We start from the raw sequence: 16,712 nt of genomic DNA on the forward strand, positions 1-16,712 counted from the left end.
CCCATGCTTTTTTTAGAGTAAGCTTCCAAAAGCGCTGTCATTCCATTTCCCTTGGGCCTACACTAGCCACCTTGACAGTAGAGAGTTTACTAATCTTGGTACCTTTTTAAACATGAGGTGGACATCTAAGCTTTAAGGGTCGGATATCAGTAAAGTTCTAAAGCGCTCTGTCAATTTCCACCAGACCACCCTCTTTCTCTTTACTTAATTTAGAAGGAATCACATTTTTAAACACTGGTTTAATGATAAGTGGGGTGACCCTGGTCCCTCTCTGCATTCTATGTACAGGCACCCTCTTACTGTCCAAACTTAGCGCCACTTGTTTCCCATATACACTTCATGCTTCATTTTGTCAGTTTCATCACTAACATCCTCATATGACTGCAGCCTCATCCTGATCTCCCTCTGAAGGACATCCTGACTGTCTTGCCACTTTGAGATTTTTAAGTAATGTAACACCTTGCTGAGCTTTGGGCAATTTCCCTCCGACCATCGTTTACCACAATCCTCCTCAGACCTTAGAAATTTGTACCCTGTTACCATTTCACACAAGGGGGAGGCCGGGATCTGGGGGTCCCCTTGTTAAAAGGGGCTTTCAGATTCTGATAAGCCCCCCACCCGCAGACCCCCACAACCACCAGACAAGGGTTGTGGGGATGAGGCTCTTGTTCCCATCAACATGGGACAAGGTGTTTTGGGGGTACCCCAAAGCACCCTCCCCATGTTGAGGGTATGTGGCCTGGTACGGTTCAGGAGGGGGAGTGCTCTCTCGTCCCTCCTCTTTTCCTGCAGCCTGCCAGGTTGCGCACTCAGATAAGGGTCTGGTATGGATTTCTGGGGGGACCCCCACACCATTTATTTTTTATTTTGGCGTGGGGTTCTCCTTAACATCCATACCAGACCTGAAGGGTTGGTATGGAATTTGGGGGGACAAATTTTTTACATTTTGGTTCGGGGTTCCCCTTAATAATCATACCAGACTCGAAGGGTCTGGTAATTGACTGTGGGGGAATCCCATGCCATTTTTTAATGACATTTATATGTATTGCCGGGACCGACAATTCATTATAGCTGCGAGTACTTTTAAGAGGGGGGTGGGGTTGTTCGTCTCATTCCTACTCTCAGCATGAGCAATATTTGAGATGCCTTAAAAACCATTACTATGTATTAACAATAAAGCTGGCAAGCGTTTAACAAACAGGCTTAAAACTCGTAGCACCAAATCCAGACTACCCTTCATTTGCCATCCCTTTAGAAAACAGCGGCTAAGTAACCCCCAGAATATAGCCAATGCTTTCAACAATTGCTACAGTGCCCTTTATAATTTAATAGCCACTGATGAGGACCCACTGATGAGGACATTCGTGACTTTTTTGATATTCCAGCTTTATCCCCCAAATTGAAAATGTAAATGCCCCCTCAGTGAACAAGAAATCCTTCATACGATCAACTTGTTGTCTTCCGGCAAGTCTCCTGGTCCTGATGGTTTCTTAAATGCTTGTTACAAGTGTTTTGCTGCTGACTTAACACCTTTTATGGTTCAACTTTTTTCCAAAGCTGCTTGATTGCCAGATGAAATGCTATCTGCTAATATTGTCACTATTCCCAAGCCGGGCAAAGATCCCACCACCCCTGCTAATTTTCAGCCATTTTCCTTGTTGAACTCTGATGTAAAAATCTATGCTAAATTGTCAGCCAAGGGCCTTTTTGATGTTCCACCTACCCTGGTCAAGCCTGATCAATCAGGCTTTCCCAGGGATCAACAGACATCAGATGCTACTAGATAGATTGTGGATATAATACGTACTGAACAAAGCTGGACACCCTCTTTTTTCCTATATGAAACAAGTATTATTGAAATTTGGATTCACAAGTACAATTTCTTCTGCAATTATGGCTTTATAATCTACACCATCCACACAATTTTCTCCTTCAGCCTTTTATCCAAATCCTTTTCCATCTCCAGTGGCAACCACTAAGGTTACCCCTTATCCCCTGTCATCTTTAACCTTATAATTCGACCCCTGGATGAATCCATTCCCTCACACCCCTCCATTACAGGGTTTATTTTTCATACCGGTCCACATGTCATTAACTTATTTGCTGACAATGTGATCCTGATTCTCACAAACCCACTGGTCTCCCTTCCCTGTGCTTACTAAATATTGAATCATTTCAGCTCCATTTTGTAGGACAAAGTCAATTTTTCCAAACCTTTAATTCTTGATTTAGGTGTCCAAAAACTAATTTAAAACAGTCTCTCACAAAAACTACCCTACTCCTGGCAAGATAAGGGTATACTATACTTAGCTCTTATATCAATGCCCTCAGTTAAAAATCTGCAAATTACAAACTGCTCATCGCAAACTTAATGGAGGAAACCAACCAACTGTCCCACTGAAAACTCTCTTGGATGGGCAGATTAGCCATATATTCGAGATTATGATATTACCAACAATTCTTTATATATTCCAGACCTACCCCATCTCAATTAAACAGATGTATTTCTGCTCACTTACCTTCTCAAAAAATGTATTTGGGTAAATAAAAGAGCAAGGTGTTTCTATGTGCACTTACTCAAACATAAAAAAGCTGTAAGTGTTGGCTTTATAGGTCTTAAGGATTACTATACTCACTCAACTAAGACATTGGTTTCACTCTCCTTAAGATAATGTTTGGGTATAGAAGCCACTCTGGTATAAACCAAAGATTTAAAAGCACTCCTTTTAGCTGACTTGTAGTCCCCTGTTGACACTTCATCCTTTCCCATAAAGAGAACCAATCACCTATAATATTTACCCCTCTGATTATTTTCTGCATTGGTCACTTCTTGAAGACGACACAAAAACCCTCATATTATATATGCACATCCACAGGCCTGTGTCATGAATCACCAGTAATACCTTCATGCCCGGTCTGCTTAGCTCTGGTCTGTATATCAGCCTTGGGCCTGCACTCTCACACCTGTGTGGTTAAGTAATCTTCACTCAGCATGGCTCCATCCTAGCCTCTACAGCATACACTATTTAACACTGTGCTGTCCAAGCCTGCCTTGTCCAAGCAATATTGTATGTTTGGTTTCCTGTCTCCTGCTTGCCGTGTGCTCTACGCCTGTTTCTGTTATCGATCTTGGCGTGTTCTTTCACTATCCCTGCCTGCTTGTTACCCTGACCTTTGGCGTGTTCTCTGTCTATCCTTGTCTGCTAGTTGCCCCGATCTTTGGCTTATCTCCGGACTATCCCTTGTTGTCCTGGGCTGCTGCTTCCTCTCTATCCTCCTGTAGCCTACCGTGAGCATGAGCTGGGAGACCCTGGGGGCTGCGACCTGGAGCCATTTGCAGCGCAAGCCATCCTCACCACTAGAGGCTCTGGTGAACACATGCTGGCTCTTAGCCCTTGTACACACGGTCGGAGAATCCGTCGGAATGTGTCCTATCGGACCGTGTTGTTGGATAATCCCACTGTGTGTGGTATGCATCGGACTGATTCCGTCGGAATATCCGTCGGACCCAATTTTCCAACATGTTGGAAATATTTCCCGACCAACTGGTTCGATCGCACATACTCCGATCATGTGTAGAGAGTTTTGATCGGACCAAGTGCCACGCATGCTCAGTTCAAATTCTTACATCAAAGCTATTGGCTACTAGCCTGAACGTAGTCCCATCGTAACGAAATTACGTCATCACGTTCTGAATGATCGGATTTTTCGACAACTTAGTTCGACCGTGTGTATGCAACAGTTTCGGACAAGATCCGACGGACAAAATCCGACGGACAAAATCCGACGGATTTGGTTGTCGAAATCTCCAACCGTGTGTACAGGGGCTTAGACTCCACGCCCTGGAGAATATTATGCTCTAGCTCCCAGTGGGATCTGTGTTGGTGCTCCAGTGGACCTGCTTTCCTGAACCACCCAGAGTTCCATCCGCAGAAGTCAGCCATATGGTCCACTACCTTATCAGTAGACTCCTGACTCCAACGGTGTGCATCTGTCACCTTGTCTCAGGTGACCTGACAGTTTGCTCGGGCCTTGGACCTGGCTGATTTGCTGCTAACTGCCGTTGATCAGCTGCAGGGCAAAGTCCACAGACTCGAGACACAGGAGTCTAATCAGACCCAAGTAATGAAATTCCTGCAAGGTTTGGCCTTCCTGCTTTGAACAACTTCAGGCTTCCTTTGAATCCCAGGTTCAACAACCTCAATCACAGCCGGCAGTCGTAACTACTCTGCTTACATTCCCTACCACAAATTAGTTGCATCCACCAGCTCCTTCTCATTTCTTGGGACTCCAACTTTTCCTCTGATAGAGCAACAATAGCCTACATTATCTCCCTCCTGATCAACGAGGCTTTAGCCTGGGCTGCTCCTCTGTGGGAGAGGAATGGCCCAGTGGTCTCCAGCTTGTCAAACTTCCTGAAACTCTTCTGGAATATTTTTTTTGAGGAACCAGGCCATGTTTCTTCTGCAGCCAATGTATTTTTATGTCTCCGTCAGAAGTCTTCTTCGGTGGGACAGTATGTCCTTCACTTTCACATTTTAACTGCTGAGCTGAGCTGGAATAATGAGGCCTTATTTGCAACCTTTTTACAAGACCTCTCTGACAGAGTGAAGGATGAGTTGTTAGTAAGAACCATTCCCTCAGGTCTGAATTATATCATCTCCCTCTGCAATCAGATCGATATTTGCTTCTAGGAGAGAACCCTAGAAAAAAGGCGTCAGTACCATGGTCCATGGTCCTTAGCCAGCCCGAGCTCCCCTCTCCTCGGTGTGTGGGGCATCCCTTGCCAGCTGTGGAACCTATGCAGCTGGACTCCTGAAGTACGTCTTAGGCACAGAACTTTGGGCATGTGTTTCTACTGTGGGGGCAAAGGTCATTTTCGGGACACCTGCTCTCTCCGTCTGAGAAAAGCGGGTCTAATACATCTGGAAGGTGGCATATTGGACCCTGCAAAATCACCTGCATTATCCCGTCTCGTTCTTTTTGTGATCCTCCATTTCAAAGCTTCCCCTCATGCAGTTGTGGCCTACCTGGATTCTGGAGCCGCTGGAAATTTCATGGACTGGGGAACTGCATCTTCCATAAAAGTTCCTCTTTCACCTCTCACCACTTCACTAGTGGTCTTGGTGACTAATGGTACTGTTCTTCCTGGGGTGCCTATCCGCTTCCAGACCATCCCTGTCGAGATGTCTATAGGGGTACTCCACCAGGAGTGGATATCCTTTCTCATGCTACCTAAAGCCTCAACCCCCATTGTATTGGGCCTTCCTTGGTTACAGCTTCATTCTCCACACATTAATTGGACTATTGCGCAGATTCTGGCTTGGGGTCCCTCTTGTTTCTCATCCTGCCTACTCAAGGCTACCCCAAAGGAGAGAATTCCTGTGGCCACCACATCAGTATCTCCTGCTCTTCCTGCTGTATATCATGAGGATGTATTCTGCAAAAAAATCGGCTGAGGTACTTCCTCCTCGCAGGCCTTTTGACTGTGCCATTGACCTTGTTCCCAGTGCAACCCTGCCCTATCCCTTGTCCATTCCGGAGACCCAGGCCATATCTGAGTATGTTGCGGAGAATCTAAAGAGAGGGTTCATTCAGAAATCCTCATCCCCTGTTTGAGCAGGGTTCTTTTTTATAGCCAAGAAGGATGGGACCTTAAGACCCTGAATTGGCTATTGAGGCTTAAACGCTTTGACAATCAAAAACTGATACCCCTTACCCTTAATACCGGAACTGTTCGACAGATTGAAACGCGCCTCCAATTTCACTAAGTTGGATCTTAGGTGTGCATACAGTCTGATCCGGATACAGAGGGGTGATGTATGGAAAACAGCATTTAATACTAGAGATGGGCATTACGAATACTTGGTTATGCCCTTTGGTCTGTGTAATGCCCCAGTTGTGTTCCAAAATTTTGTCAACGAGATCTTCAGGGATCTGCTGTTGTCATCTATCTGGATGACATTCTCATCTTTTCAGAAAATCTGCTTGTTCACAGAAACCATGTCCGGATTGTACTTCAGGGCCTTAGAGAAAACAATCTGTATGCCAAGCTGGAGAAATGCTCTTTCAAATGTTCAGAGGTTCTGTTTTTGGGATGCTTTGTCTCTAGCTTAGGTCTTCGTATGGATCCTGGAAAGGTCTCAGCCATTACCAACTGGCATCTTCCTGCAAGCCTCAAGGCCACACAGCGCTTTTTTGGGTTCACTAACTATTACAGACAGTTCATTAGGAATTACTCTTCCATTGCTGCGCCTATTATCACTTTGACCAAGAAGGGTGCAAATGCAAAGGAGTGGCCCCCTGAAGCTGTCTCTGCATTTCATGACTTGAAACAGGCCTTTGTTTCTGGACCTTTGTTTGGGCGACCTAACTCTGGGGATCCATTTTTTATTGAAGTGGACACTTCCTCGACTGGGGTGAGAGCTGTGCTTCTTCAAACCTTTGAGCGCAAATGTCAACCATGTGTGTTTTTCTCCCCAAAAAATTCTCAGGAAGAGAAAAATTAAGCTATTGGTGATCGGGAACTTCTTGCGATTAAATTGGCATTGGAGAAGTAGCGCACTCCATAACAATTTTCACTGACCATAAAAATCTTCAGTACTTAAAGAATGCCAAACTTCTGAATCCCAGACAGGCCAGGTGAAGCCTTTTCTTTTCCCGTTTAAATTTTTCTATTACGTACAAACCTGGTTCCTGCAACAGTCAGGCTGATGCACTCTCTAGGTCTTTTGACATTCAGGATGAGGAGGCCACATCCGAACCTGAGTCGATCATTCCTACCTCATGTGTTCTTGCTCATTCTATCCTGGACTAAAAAATTCCTCCTTGCAAGACCTTTGTTCCAACCAAGTTAAGAACTAAAATCCTTCATTGGAGTCATGATTCCAAGGTGGCAGGTCATGCCGGGGCCCTCTGATCTTTCTTACTCATTAGCCACCACTACTGATGGCCTACTCTTCATTCTGATGTTAAAGACTACGTTAAGGCTTGTCATGTCTGTACCCAGTTTAAGTCCTCCACAAAAGCTCCTGCTGGTCTTCTCATGCCTTTGCCCATTCCTAAGGAGCCTTCGTTTCACATTGCCATGGACTTCATTACCGATCTTCCACCTTCTGAGAATACGGTCATTTGGGTGGTAATTGATTGATTCTCCAAGATGGCCCATTTTGTTCCTCTTCCTGGTTTACCTTCTGCTCCTGCCTTGGTTCCCATTTTTGTTTCATAAAGTCCCTTCCCATGTTGTTTCAGACAGGGCTGTTCAGTTTAATTTTTGTTTTTGGAGAGTCTTTTGCAAATCCCTCAACATTATCTTGGATTTTACCTCTTCTTACCATCCTCAATCCAATGGTCAGACAGGAGTTAGAGGTCTTTCTCTGTACCTTGGTCTCGGCTCATCACAATAATTGGGCATCTCTACTCCATAGGCAGAGTTCTCTCACAATAATCATCTCAGAAGACACCCTTTGTCTCTGTTTATGGAAGACATCCTCTCTTCCTATGACCTGTTCTTCTGAAGTCCCAGCTTTGGCTACCATTCAGGAATCATTCAATTCCACGTGGGTTGATGTTCATGATTCCCGCCAACAAATTCAAAGGTTTTGCTGACTATCACAGGCATAAGCCGCCTCCCTTACAGCCAGGAGGCAAATTCTGGCTTTCCACCAGAAACATCAGACGGGTTCCTTCTCTGAAATTTGCCCAGAGATTCATTGGTCCTTGAAATATAATTTCAAAGCTGTTTCAAATTTAAATTTCAAATCCTGTTTGTTTTAAACTCCAGATCCCTAAAAGCCTCAGGAGTTCTCCCATCTTCTCCTCTGAGTTCTCCCATCCTCTCCCTACCTTGGCTCCAGTCTCTGAGGATTATTAAGAGTACGAGGTTAGTGAAATTTTAGATTCTTACTTCTGTAAAGGTGTTCAATATCTTGTGGGTTGGAAAGGTTTTGGTCCTGAGGAGAGGTCTTGGATTCCTGCATCTGAAATCTTTGCGCCTCGTCTTCTGAGGAAGTTCCATTTGAAGTTCACCTCCAAGCCTGGTCCCAAGCAGGGAGGAGGAGGCCTCGTAAGGGGGGTATTGTCATGAATCGCCAGTAATACCTTCATGCCCTGTCTGCTTAACTCTGGTCTGTGTATCAGCCTTGGGCCTGCATGGTTATGTAATCTTCCCTCAGCGTGGCTCCACCCTAGTCTCTACAGGAAACACTATTTTAACACTGTGCTGTCCAAGCCTGCCTTGCCCGAGCAATATTGTGTGTTTGGTTTCCTGTCTCCTGCTTGCCATGTGCTCTACGTCTGTTTCTGTTACCGATCTTGGCTTGTTCTTTGACTATCCCTGCCTGCTTGTTACCCTGACCTTTGGCATGTTCTCTATCTATCCTTTTTTTATATCTTGTTTATTTTTCTCTGTCTATACTTGTCTGCTAGTTGCCCCAATCTTTGGCTTATCTTGTTGTCCCTTGTTGTCCTGGGCTGCTGCTTCTGCTCTGTCCTCCTGTAGCCTACCGTGAGCATTAACTGGGAGACCCTGGGGGGCCGTGACCTGGAACCAGTTGCAGAACAGTCAATCCTCGCCACTAGAGGCTCTGGTGAACACCTGCTGGCTCTTAGACTCCGTGCCCTGCTCTAGTTCCCAATGGGATCCATGTTGGTGCTCCAGTGGACCTGCTTTCCTGAAACACCCAGAGTTCCATCTGCAGCAATTCACTGCTGACCCCAACGGTGTGCATCTGTCACTTGGCCTCAGGTGACCTGACAGCCTGGACGTTTTTTACTGTTCTTTATTCTAAAACCAAGGGTATCTCCCTATTTTACTCTCTCCTCCAGCGTAAAGAGATTTTCCACAGAACTCCATCTATGATAAAATGGGAAACAGATTTACACTCCACTTTCTCAGATGCTCAATGGCTTAAAGCTTTGCGTTACTCCAAGTCTATTGCGCATTGCATAAATCATTGGGAGTTATATCAAAAATAATTTCTAGATGGTACTTCACCCCCTATAATGTTCTCTAACCACTCTTCTTTATGTTGGAGGGGCTGCAGTCAAGTGGGTAATATCCTACATATATTTTGGACATGTAAGAGTTTCTGGTGCCAGACATCCAATATCACTGGTATAATAACTTCTCCAGACCCATCTTTGGCTATACTCAATTTGGGAATTGGGAATTAAATGATTCCCTGTTCAGTATCGAAATGCAGTAGCTCAAATACTATTAGCAGCCAAATCACCGATCACCAGATTGTGGAAAAAAAAATCTGGCACCCATGATCTCAGAATTAGTGGCACTAATAAAACTTCATTACACATATGAAAAATCCCTCTCTATTAGAGATAATACATTACCCAGATTCGAACAGGTGTGGAACTGTTGTGTTGACTGGCTATCTCTTTCATACTGATAAGTACTTAGTGGATGTTGCCATTTTCTATTACTGTTTCTAGTAATGTTTACCACTATAGTTTTATTCCCTATTATCTTATCCTCATATTGGACTACTATAGAACACTTGATCTACAATTTTTTCTTATTGAAAGCACCATCTGTTAGGCGTTTATATTCTCTATAATTTTGTCCATTATGAACTTATCTTATGTGTGAGTCAGATTATTACTCTGTTCTCTTTTCTTGAACTCAATAAAATTCTTATTGTTGGAAAAAAAAAGAATTTGTCTGGTGAGCCTCATTTCATATAGAATAAAATGTTGGTTTTGAATTTTATTACACTATTGGAAGCGTTTTTTCCCTTACATTTCAGGAGCCTATTATCACACTGAAAGCAGAGTTCAGAAGGAGAGGTTGTTAAGGAGAAGCAAAACTGGGTCTGGATGCTGCCCTAAAAATTATGAATTATAAAAATCTGAATTATGAGAGGCAATATGATCTGGTGAGTTACACTGGATTGGGGCGATTAGTGGTAGTCACCGAAGGCCATATGTATTTAAAGCATATGTAAAGAAGACACAGGAGTGGACTTTGTGTTTATAAAATTACTTCAACGTTTCTTGGGACAGAATGCACTGGACTCTTATGCTTTGTTTAAAATCATTTTTTCACCTTGAGCACAGTGGACTTTATTTTATATATATTTTTTCACATATATTTTTTGTTCTATTTGTTTATATGTTTTTCACAGCGCTACTAGTGATCTGAGCACTATATTGTTTGATTACGCAGAGAAGGGGTTATATATATTGTTATAAAAACATTTTCCATATCATTTTAAAAACTTTAATATTACAAGGTTATTATAATTACTTTAAAAGTTTACTGGGGTAATTTTTTGCAAAATCTGCATTTTTTTTGCTAGAAATTACTCTAAATCCCCAAGCAATTACAGTATATGTTTTCTGGAAGCAGGGACTCTGGATAATACCATTGTAACAATTGAAATGTTTTATGTTGCATGATATTTGCACAGCTATTTAATATTATAAAGTACTAGTAATAAAGTATAGTAATAAATTAATAAAATATAGTAATAAAGTACACTAAAATGAATTTTAATGCTTGCAAACACATTATACCCAATTAGGCATAAACTATGGTATCCAAAATTCTCCAAAGGTAGCACTTTAAAAACCTTTACAGGTTATCAGTTTAGAGATGACCATGAATTATGGCTTTAGAATTATTGTTCTCACTCTGACGGTTGGGGTGATACCTCACGTGGGTGATGCGATTTCTTTTTATGTATGCATTAGGGTGTGTATGGTGGTGCTTTTTTTATTAATTTTTTTTCTTTTATTATAATTTATTTTTTGACTTTTTTTTTAACTTTATTTACCTTTATTATTATCACAAGGGGGCTAATAAACCCCTATGTAATAGGATGGGCAGGTGACAGGTCCTTATCAGAAGTCCAGAAAATAAATAAGGGGTTGTAAACCTTAGGGGTTTTTTTCACCTTAATGCATCTTATTTATTAAATTTTTTTATAAATTACAAACATTTAGTATCACTTTAAGGTAAGAAAACCTTCTACCTTTACAACCATTTTATTATTATATGTTATTCTTGCAGGATTTAAGAAAAAAAATTATACTTGCTTATGTGGCTGCAGTGTTGATCTGATGCTGCAGCTGTCCCTCTCCAGTTCTAAGACCAAGAGCCGAGTGATCACATGACCGCTGATCACTCAGTCCTTGGCCTTCACTGAGTAGAGAGTGGTGACTGTCAATCACCTGCTCTGCCCCTCCAGCGTTCACTGGAGTGTTGGGTTGTGGCGGGGGCAGGAGCAGCAGGCTTAGGCTCTCAGCGGCGGGCTGAGAGGTTTATCAGCTGCCAGTCAGGCATCTGGGTGGATCCCAACATTATTGTTGGGATTGCTGCAGAGCCTAGAGCGGCTCTGTGACAGCTGCCGATAGTGGGTTTTAGCCTCTGTCGGATGACTCTGGGTCACAGGCATGCAGAAATAGGTGTGCTCCTGTGACCCAAAAAGGAGGCATGACCAAAGAAAGCATTGGCAATACTTCTGCTTATGTCGCTTTTCATGCTTAAAGGCTCTTATTTAAATTCTTGTTAATAAAATTGAAATTTGAGTATATTTACTTCTGTGATGCCTCTTTACCATTTATATGCCTTGCACAAAACAACATTCTTATGTTAATCCTATACCCCATCTTCTTCTTTCCACGAGCATAAAATGATCAGGAAAAAATAGGAGGGTAGAGAGATGACAGTAATGTTAAAAGGCGTTTGGCAGAAACCCCTGGCTGATTGTTTTAGGAGAACAGAGTGTCAGTTGGATTGATTTTCTCATGATATCCATGATCACCAATGTTTTTCCCAGATTACGGGCAGTGCCAGGAGCACCTGTAAATTCATCCCAATAAACCTGCCAAAGCTGGGCTGTACATCCAGCACAGATAGAGGAATTTCTTGTACTGACTACTATATTAAAACAGCCAGTGCTTACAGCTTTCTAATTACCCAAACAGTGACTGCCCTGATTGGATGCAGTCACTGTTTGGCCAACCTTTTCTACCTGGCTCCTTTGAGATTCAGATAGAAGTTTGTTGAGCCAGGTGGTGCCCACAGAGCCACCAATGGTTTGAATTTCAGCTGATCCAGCAGGAAATGGCTGAAATTTGATCTGGTTATGGCCAGATTCAGGTGACATATTCATGTTTATGCAACAATTATTTGCAAAACAGCTACAGACCATTGCTCTATATTTAGCAGCTATCTAATGTCTATAACCAGATGTTTACTATCAAATTCTCCAAAGCTGCAGGAGAACTGCAGTCATTTTTTTTTTTTTTTTTTTACCAAATGAGGTAAAGTGGCAAGAAAATGTATGAGAACCCCTTTGAATTATGTCAAAGCTGAAGCAGTGTTGTAAAGAAAATGCTCAAAAATTCCTCTTGAATGTTGTGTAGGTCTAATCTAGAGCTACCGAAAGCGCTTGCCTGAAGTCATTGCTGCCAAAGGAGGTTCAACCAGCTATTAACCCTAAGGGTTCACTTACTTTTTTTCCAGTACTGTGAATGTTTAATGGATGTGTTCAGTAAAGATAACACAAATTAGAATTCTTTGCGTGTTATCAGCTTAAAGTGATACTAAAGTCTCAGTTAATTTTCGTTAAAAATAACAAATATGTCATGCTTACCTACTCTCTGCAGTGGTTTTGCATAGAGCAGCCTTGATCTTCCTCTTCTCAGATCCCTTTTTGGCACTTCTTGGCCCTCCCCCCTGCCGAGTGACCCCACAGCAAGTAGCTTGCTATGGGGGCACCCAAGCTGAGCTGCAGCTTTGTGTGTCCATTCAGACACAGAGCCATGGTTTGGCCCCACCCCCTCTTTCTCCTCATTGGTTCACTGACTTTGATTGACAGCAGCAGGAGCAATGGTGCCACGCTGCCATCTCAGCCAATGAGGAGAGAGGAGTCCCAGGCAGCAGAGACACTTTTGCAGCGTTGCTGGATCAAGATGGTCTCAGGTAAAAATCACCTTCTTCTGCACACAGAAGGTGATTCAGTTGAGGATCAGGTCACTTTTATGGCAAAATACTGCAGAAATACAGTGAATTCCAATGTGTTCACATACTTTTTCTTGCCACAGTAATTCAAAACTAATAAAAATATCTTGGCTCGGTTTAAATTTTAAAGCATAAGTTGCAGGTACTGTGGTTACTAGAATATCAAATTTAGACAGGAGCATATATGGAGAATGAAATGAGTGTAGCTTACACACATTGACTGATCTCCACTTGACTGATTTATGTGTATTTGGCCTTTATTTGCATATGTATAGTAAAAAGTACCTCTTTTGGTGAGAGTATAGAAATGTAATCTTCATATATATTCCTAGCCTTTTCTTCAATCAGTTTCTTGTTTTGCTCATTTTTCAGGTCTTCACATGCCAGCCAGAAGAGAAGATTTTCTTCACTGTATTCTGTGCGTAAAAATTCCCGGAACAGATTTCTTCCAGCAGGACTTTTCATCATTTTATCAAAATTGTGGGACCAAGATATGATTTCCTCTGCAGTAGGGCTTTTGCTGAAATTCAAAATAATTACATTAACATCATTCTGTAAACATTTGGGACGTACAAATGTTTTAACTAACTTATACATTTACTTTACTAATACTGGGATTTACTGATTGAAAGATCAGTAGGAATGCACCGTTACCAGCTTTTTAAAATCGAGTATGAGTACCGATACCTTTTCTCAAGTACTCGCCAATACCATGGAACAGAGAATCCGCAGATCGGCAGCACACCCACACAGAAAATAAAGTATAAAGTCTTTATTGAAGCATAAATATTAATAGCTCTGGATGGGTACAGGCAGGGGAAATGCAGGTAGGTTGACGCGTTTCACACTATAGAAGTGCTTTGTCAAAACCACAGAAGTTGCAAAAACTACAAGCACATTTATAACACATAAATTACATGACAGCACAAGTGTATTTTATTAAAATCAGACTCAGCTGTTGCAACTTCCGACCAATAAAACCGCCAATACCAATTACCGATACCTATATTTAGTGTCATGTGACAGTAAGAATATGAAGATCTGTAACTGTAAGGGTTCACATATGTGCAGCCCGGTTTTGACAGCAGGATTTAAGCCCCCTCTGGCACGGCCTTGTTCAGCGGTTCAGTAGTGATTCAGGTGCGAATTGTCAATCTGTATGACAATGGAAAACGCACCTGAACTGGACTCAAAATCATACTGGACTTTTTTTAAAAACACTCTGAGGCTGGCCCGTACATACATACCGTATAGTATAGTGACCCAGCTCCAATGAAAAGGATGCAGTTTCACATGCCATGCGAATCAGATGCGGTTCAAAACACATCCAACTTGCATATATGTGAACTGGGTATCGGTTTTAATATATAAAATATAAGTACTTGTGCAAATACTTAGTAACGGCACCAAACATAGTTAACAATAATTAACCCATTGTATAATTTAACATGCACTTTGCAATGATTGGATAAGGAACATCCTAGCAAGTTTTGCATTTTGTCAGTTCTGCCATGAACAAAGATAGGAAAATTCACAACCAGGATAACTTAGTTAAACACTTGCCTTTGAGGGACATGACCTAATCCATACAAGAACAAGCGACCAAATATGTAAAATTTTACTAATCTTTAAAAATCAGTTTAGTGAACAAGTTTTTAAACTGTGGGATTGGTGTTGGTGTGGCACTGCCAAAAATGCTTCAAAAAGGTCCCAGACAATATGGTGATCTTCTGTATAGTGCACCTCCCTCTCTTGGCTGTGCCATGTAAACAACCCTGGTATGGGATATAAAGTGAATAAGGTATGTGTAAAAACAAATGATTTAACAGAACTATAAACCACCTCCCCCCTCAGGAATCCTCCTGGGGTATGTATTAGAAAATAAAGAAAGAAAAAAATTAAAAACCTCATCTAATACACTTCCCCTCCTTAGGAGATACCAAACAATGTGCATCCAGTGAATAAAAATCCTGGTGCTGATAATAACATGCTATACTGCCAATATTACTTATATTGCTTATTCTTCCCAATAAATATAGCTATATCCTTGTTATGTGAAAGTGCTTCCACTTGTGCTCCCCCTTTCAGGACCACACTCACCAGAATATATTACCCCTCGGGGGGTTAACAGGCACTGTGTGTATACATCTAGGGTACTTATCTGCTCTGTGAAATGGTTTTGCACAGAGCAGCCTGGACCCTCCTTTTCTCGGGTCCCTCGCCGGTGCTCCTGGCCCCTCCTTCCTGTTGAGTGCCCCCACAGGAAGCAACTTGCTATGGGGGCATCTGAGCTGAAGCTCCATGTGTCCATTCAGACATGGAGCCGCAGTTCGGCCCCACCCTCCCTCTCCTGGTTAGCTAACTTTGACTTTGACTGACAGCATTGGGAGCCGATAGCGCCGCTGCTGTGTCTCAACCAATCAGGAGGAAGAGTACCAGATGACAGAGGCACACATCTACATCGCTGGATAGAAATGGGGCTCAGGTAAGTATGGGGGGGGGTGCTGCTACACACAGAAGGTTTTTTATCTAAATGCATAGAATGCATTAAGATAAAAAAAAACCTTCTGCCTTTGCAACTACTTTAACAGAGTTCAATAGATGTTATTCTGGGTACTTTTATGACCTCCAGGATGAGTCGTCACTGTGCTCTTGGAGTAATTTTGGTAGGGGAGGTTCACCACTGTTCCAAGTTTTCTCCATTTGTGAATAATAGCTTTTACCATGTCCCAAAGCCATAGGAATTGCTTTTTAACCATTTCCAGACACATATATGTAAATGACACTGTTTCTCATCTGTTCTTGAATTTCTTCTGATCACAGCATGTGTTGCTTTTTGAGATCCTTTAGCATGCTTCACTTTTTCAGACAGATTCTATTTAAGTGATTTCTTGATTCAACCGGCCTGCCAGTAATCAGGCCTGGGTGTGGCAAGTGAAATTGAATTCAGCTTTCAAAAAAATGTGGTTAAACACAGTTCATTCACGATTTAGCAAAGGGGGGGGGGGGGATTCGATATTCATAAAGGGACAGGCAGCTTTGGACAGCAGTTTGATGATCTGATTTAAGTGTGACATATATGCAAAATAAAAATTCACAACACTTTACATGGAACTGTGACCACACTAAAAAGGCCTATAAGGGTGCAGAACATGTTCGAAACGTGGAAAAAATCAGCTGCAGGAGCCTACAGGCAATACTGGTGAATACACCTTTGTTCTGTGCTTGTTCTCTTCCACGGTTCATTAAGTACATGATGTCTCCAAACAGCATGTAAGCATGTATGAATTAAACAGTAACAGGTAAAAGTATTATGAAGAATGTGGTAACTACTTTTTACGACATACATGGCACTGTGATCACAATAAAAAAGCCTATAAGGGTTTCCACCTTTGCAGACAATTTTGAGAAACCCCCACTAAATGGTTATGTGTTCTCAGCATACCCACAAATATCGTAGTTTCAAAAACAATTTCTTACCTTTATAGTTCTTTAATTGGAGCAAAGCCTTTCTTCATAAATGATGAGTGGAGGATCTATATTCTGTGCTGAGATTCAAGTAACCGGTAGCATATGAATAAACCAACATTACCGCTGGTAGCTGATAGGACTGGACAATGATGTATGCAGTAATAAACTATTTAGCTCACACACTGGGGTTAATTTTACTATAGGTAAAAATCTGCTTGCTTTGCAAATGAAATTGCACTTTGCAAGGGACTTTTCCTTA

The 16,712-nt window shown here is 42.1% G+C and overlaps 1 protein-coding gene across 2 annotated transcripts in view; it reads right to left on the reverse strand.

The window, feature by feature from the left end:
• The window catches only part of RGS17 (regulator of G protein signaling 17), a 195,388-nt gene that overhangs the window by 18,966 nt on the left and 159,710 nt on the right, over nt 1–16,712 (reverse strand). For both annotated transcript variants that reach the window (XM_077486289.1, XM_077486288.1), the window contains exon 4: nt 13,268–13,502. In XM_077486289.1, the coding sequence (XP_077342415.1) occupies nt 13,268–13,502 (235 nt within the window). The remainder of the gene's footprint in view (nt 1–13,267; nt 13,503–16,712) is intronic.

Source organism: Lithobates pipiens, unplaced genomic scaffold (genome assembly GCF_037356315.1).
Source record: "Lithobates pipiens isolate NorthernLeopardFrog02 unplaced genomic scaffold, aLitPip1_a1.2 Scaffold_18, whole genome shotgun sequence".
NCBI lineage: Eukaryota > Metazoa > Chordata > Amphibia > Anura > Ranidae > Lithobates > Lithobates pipiens.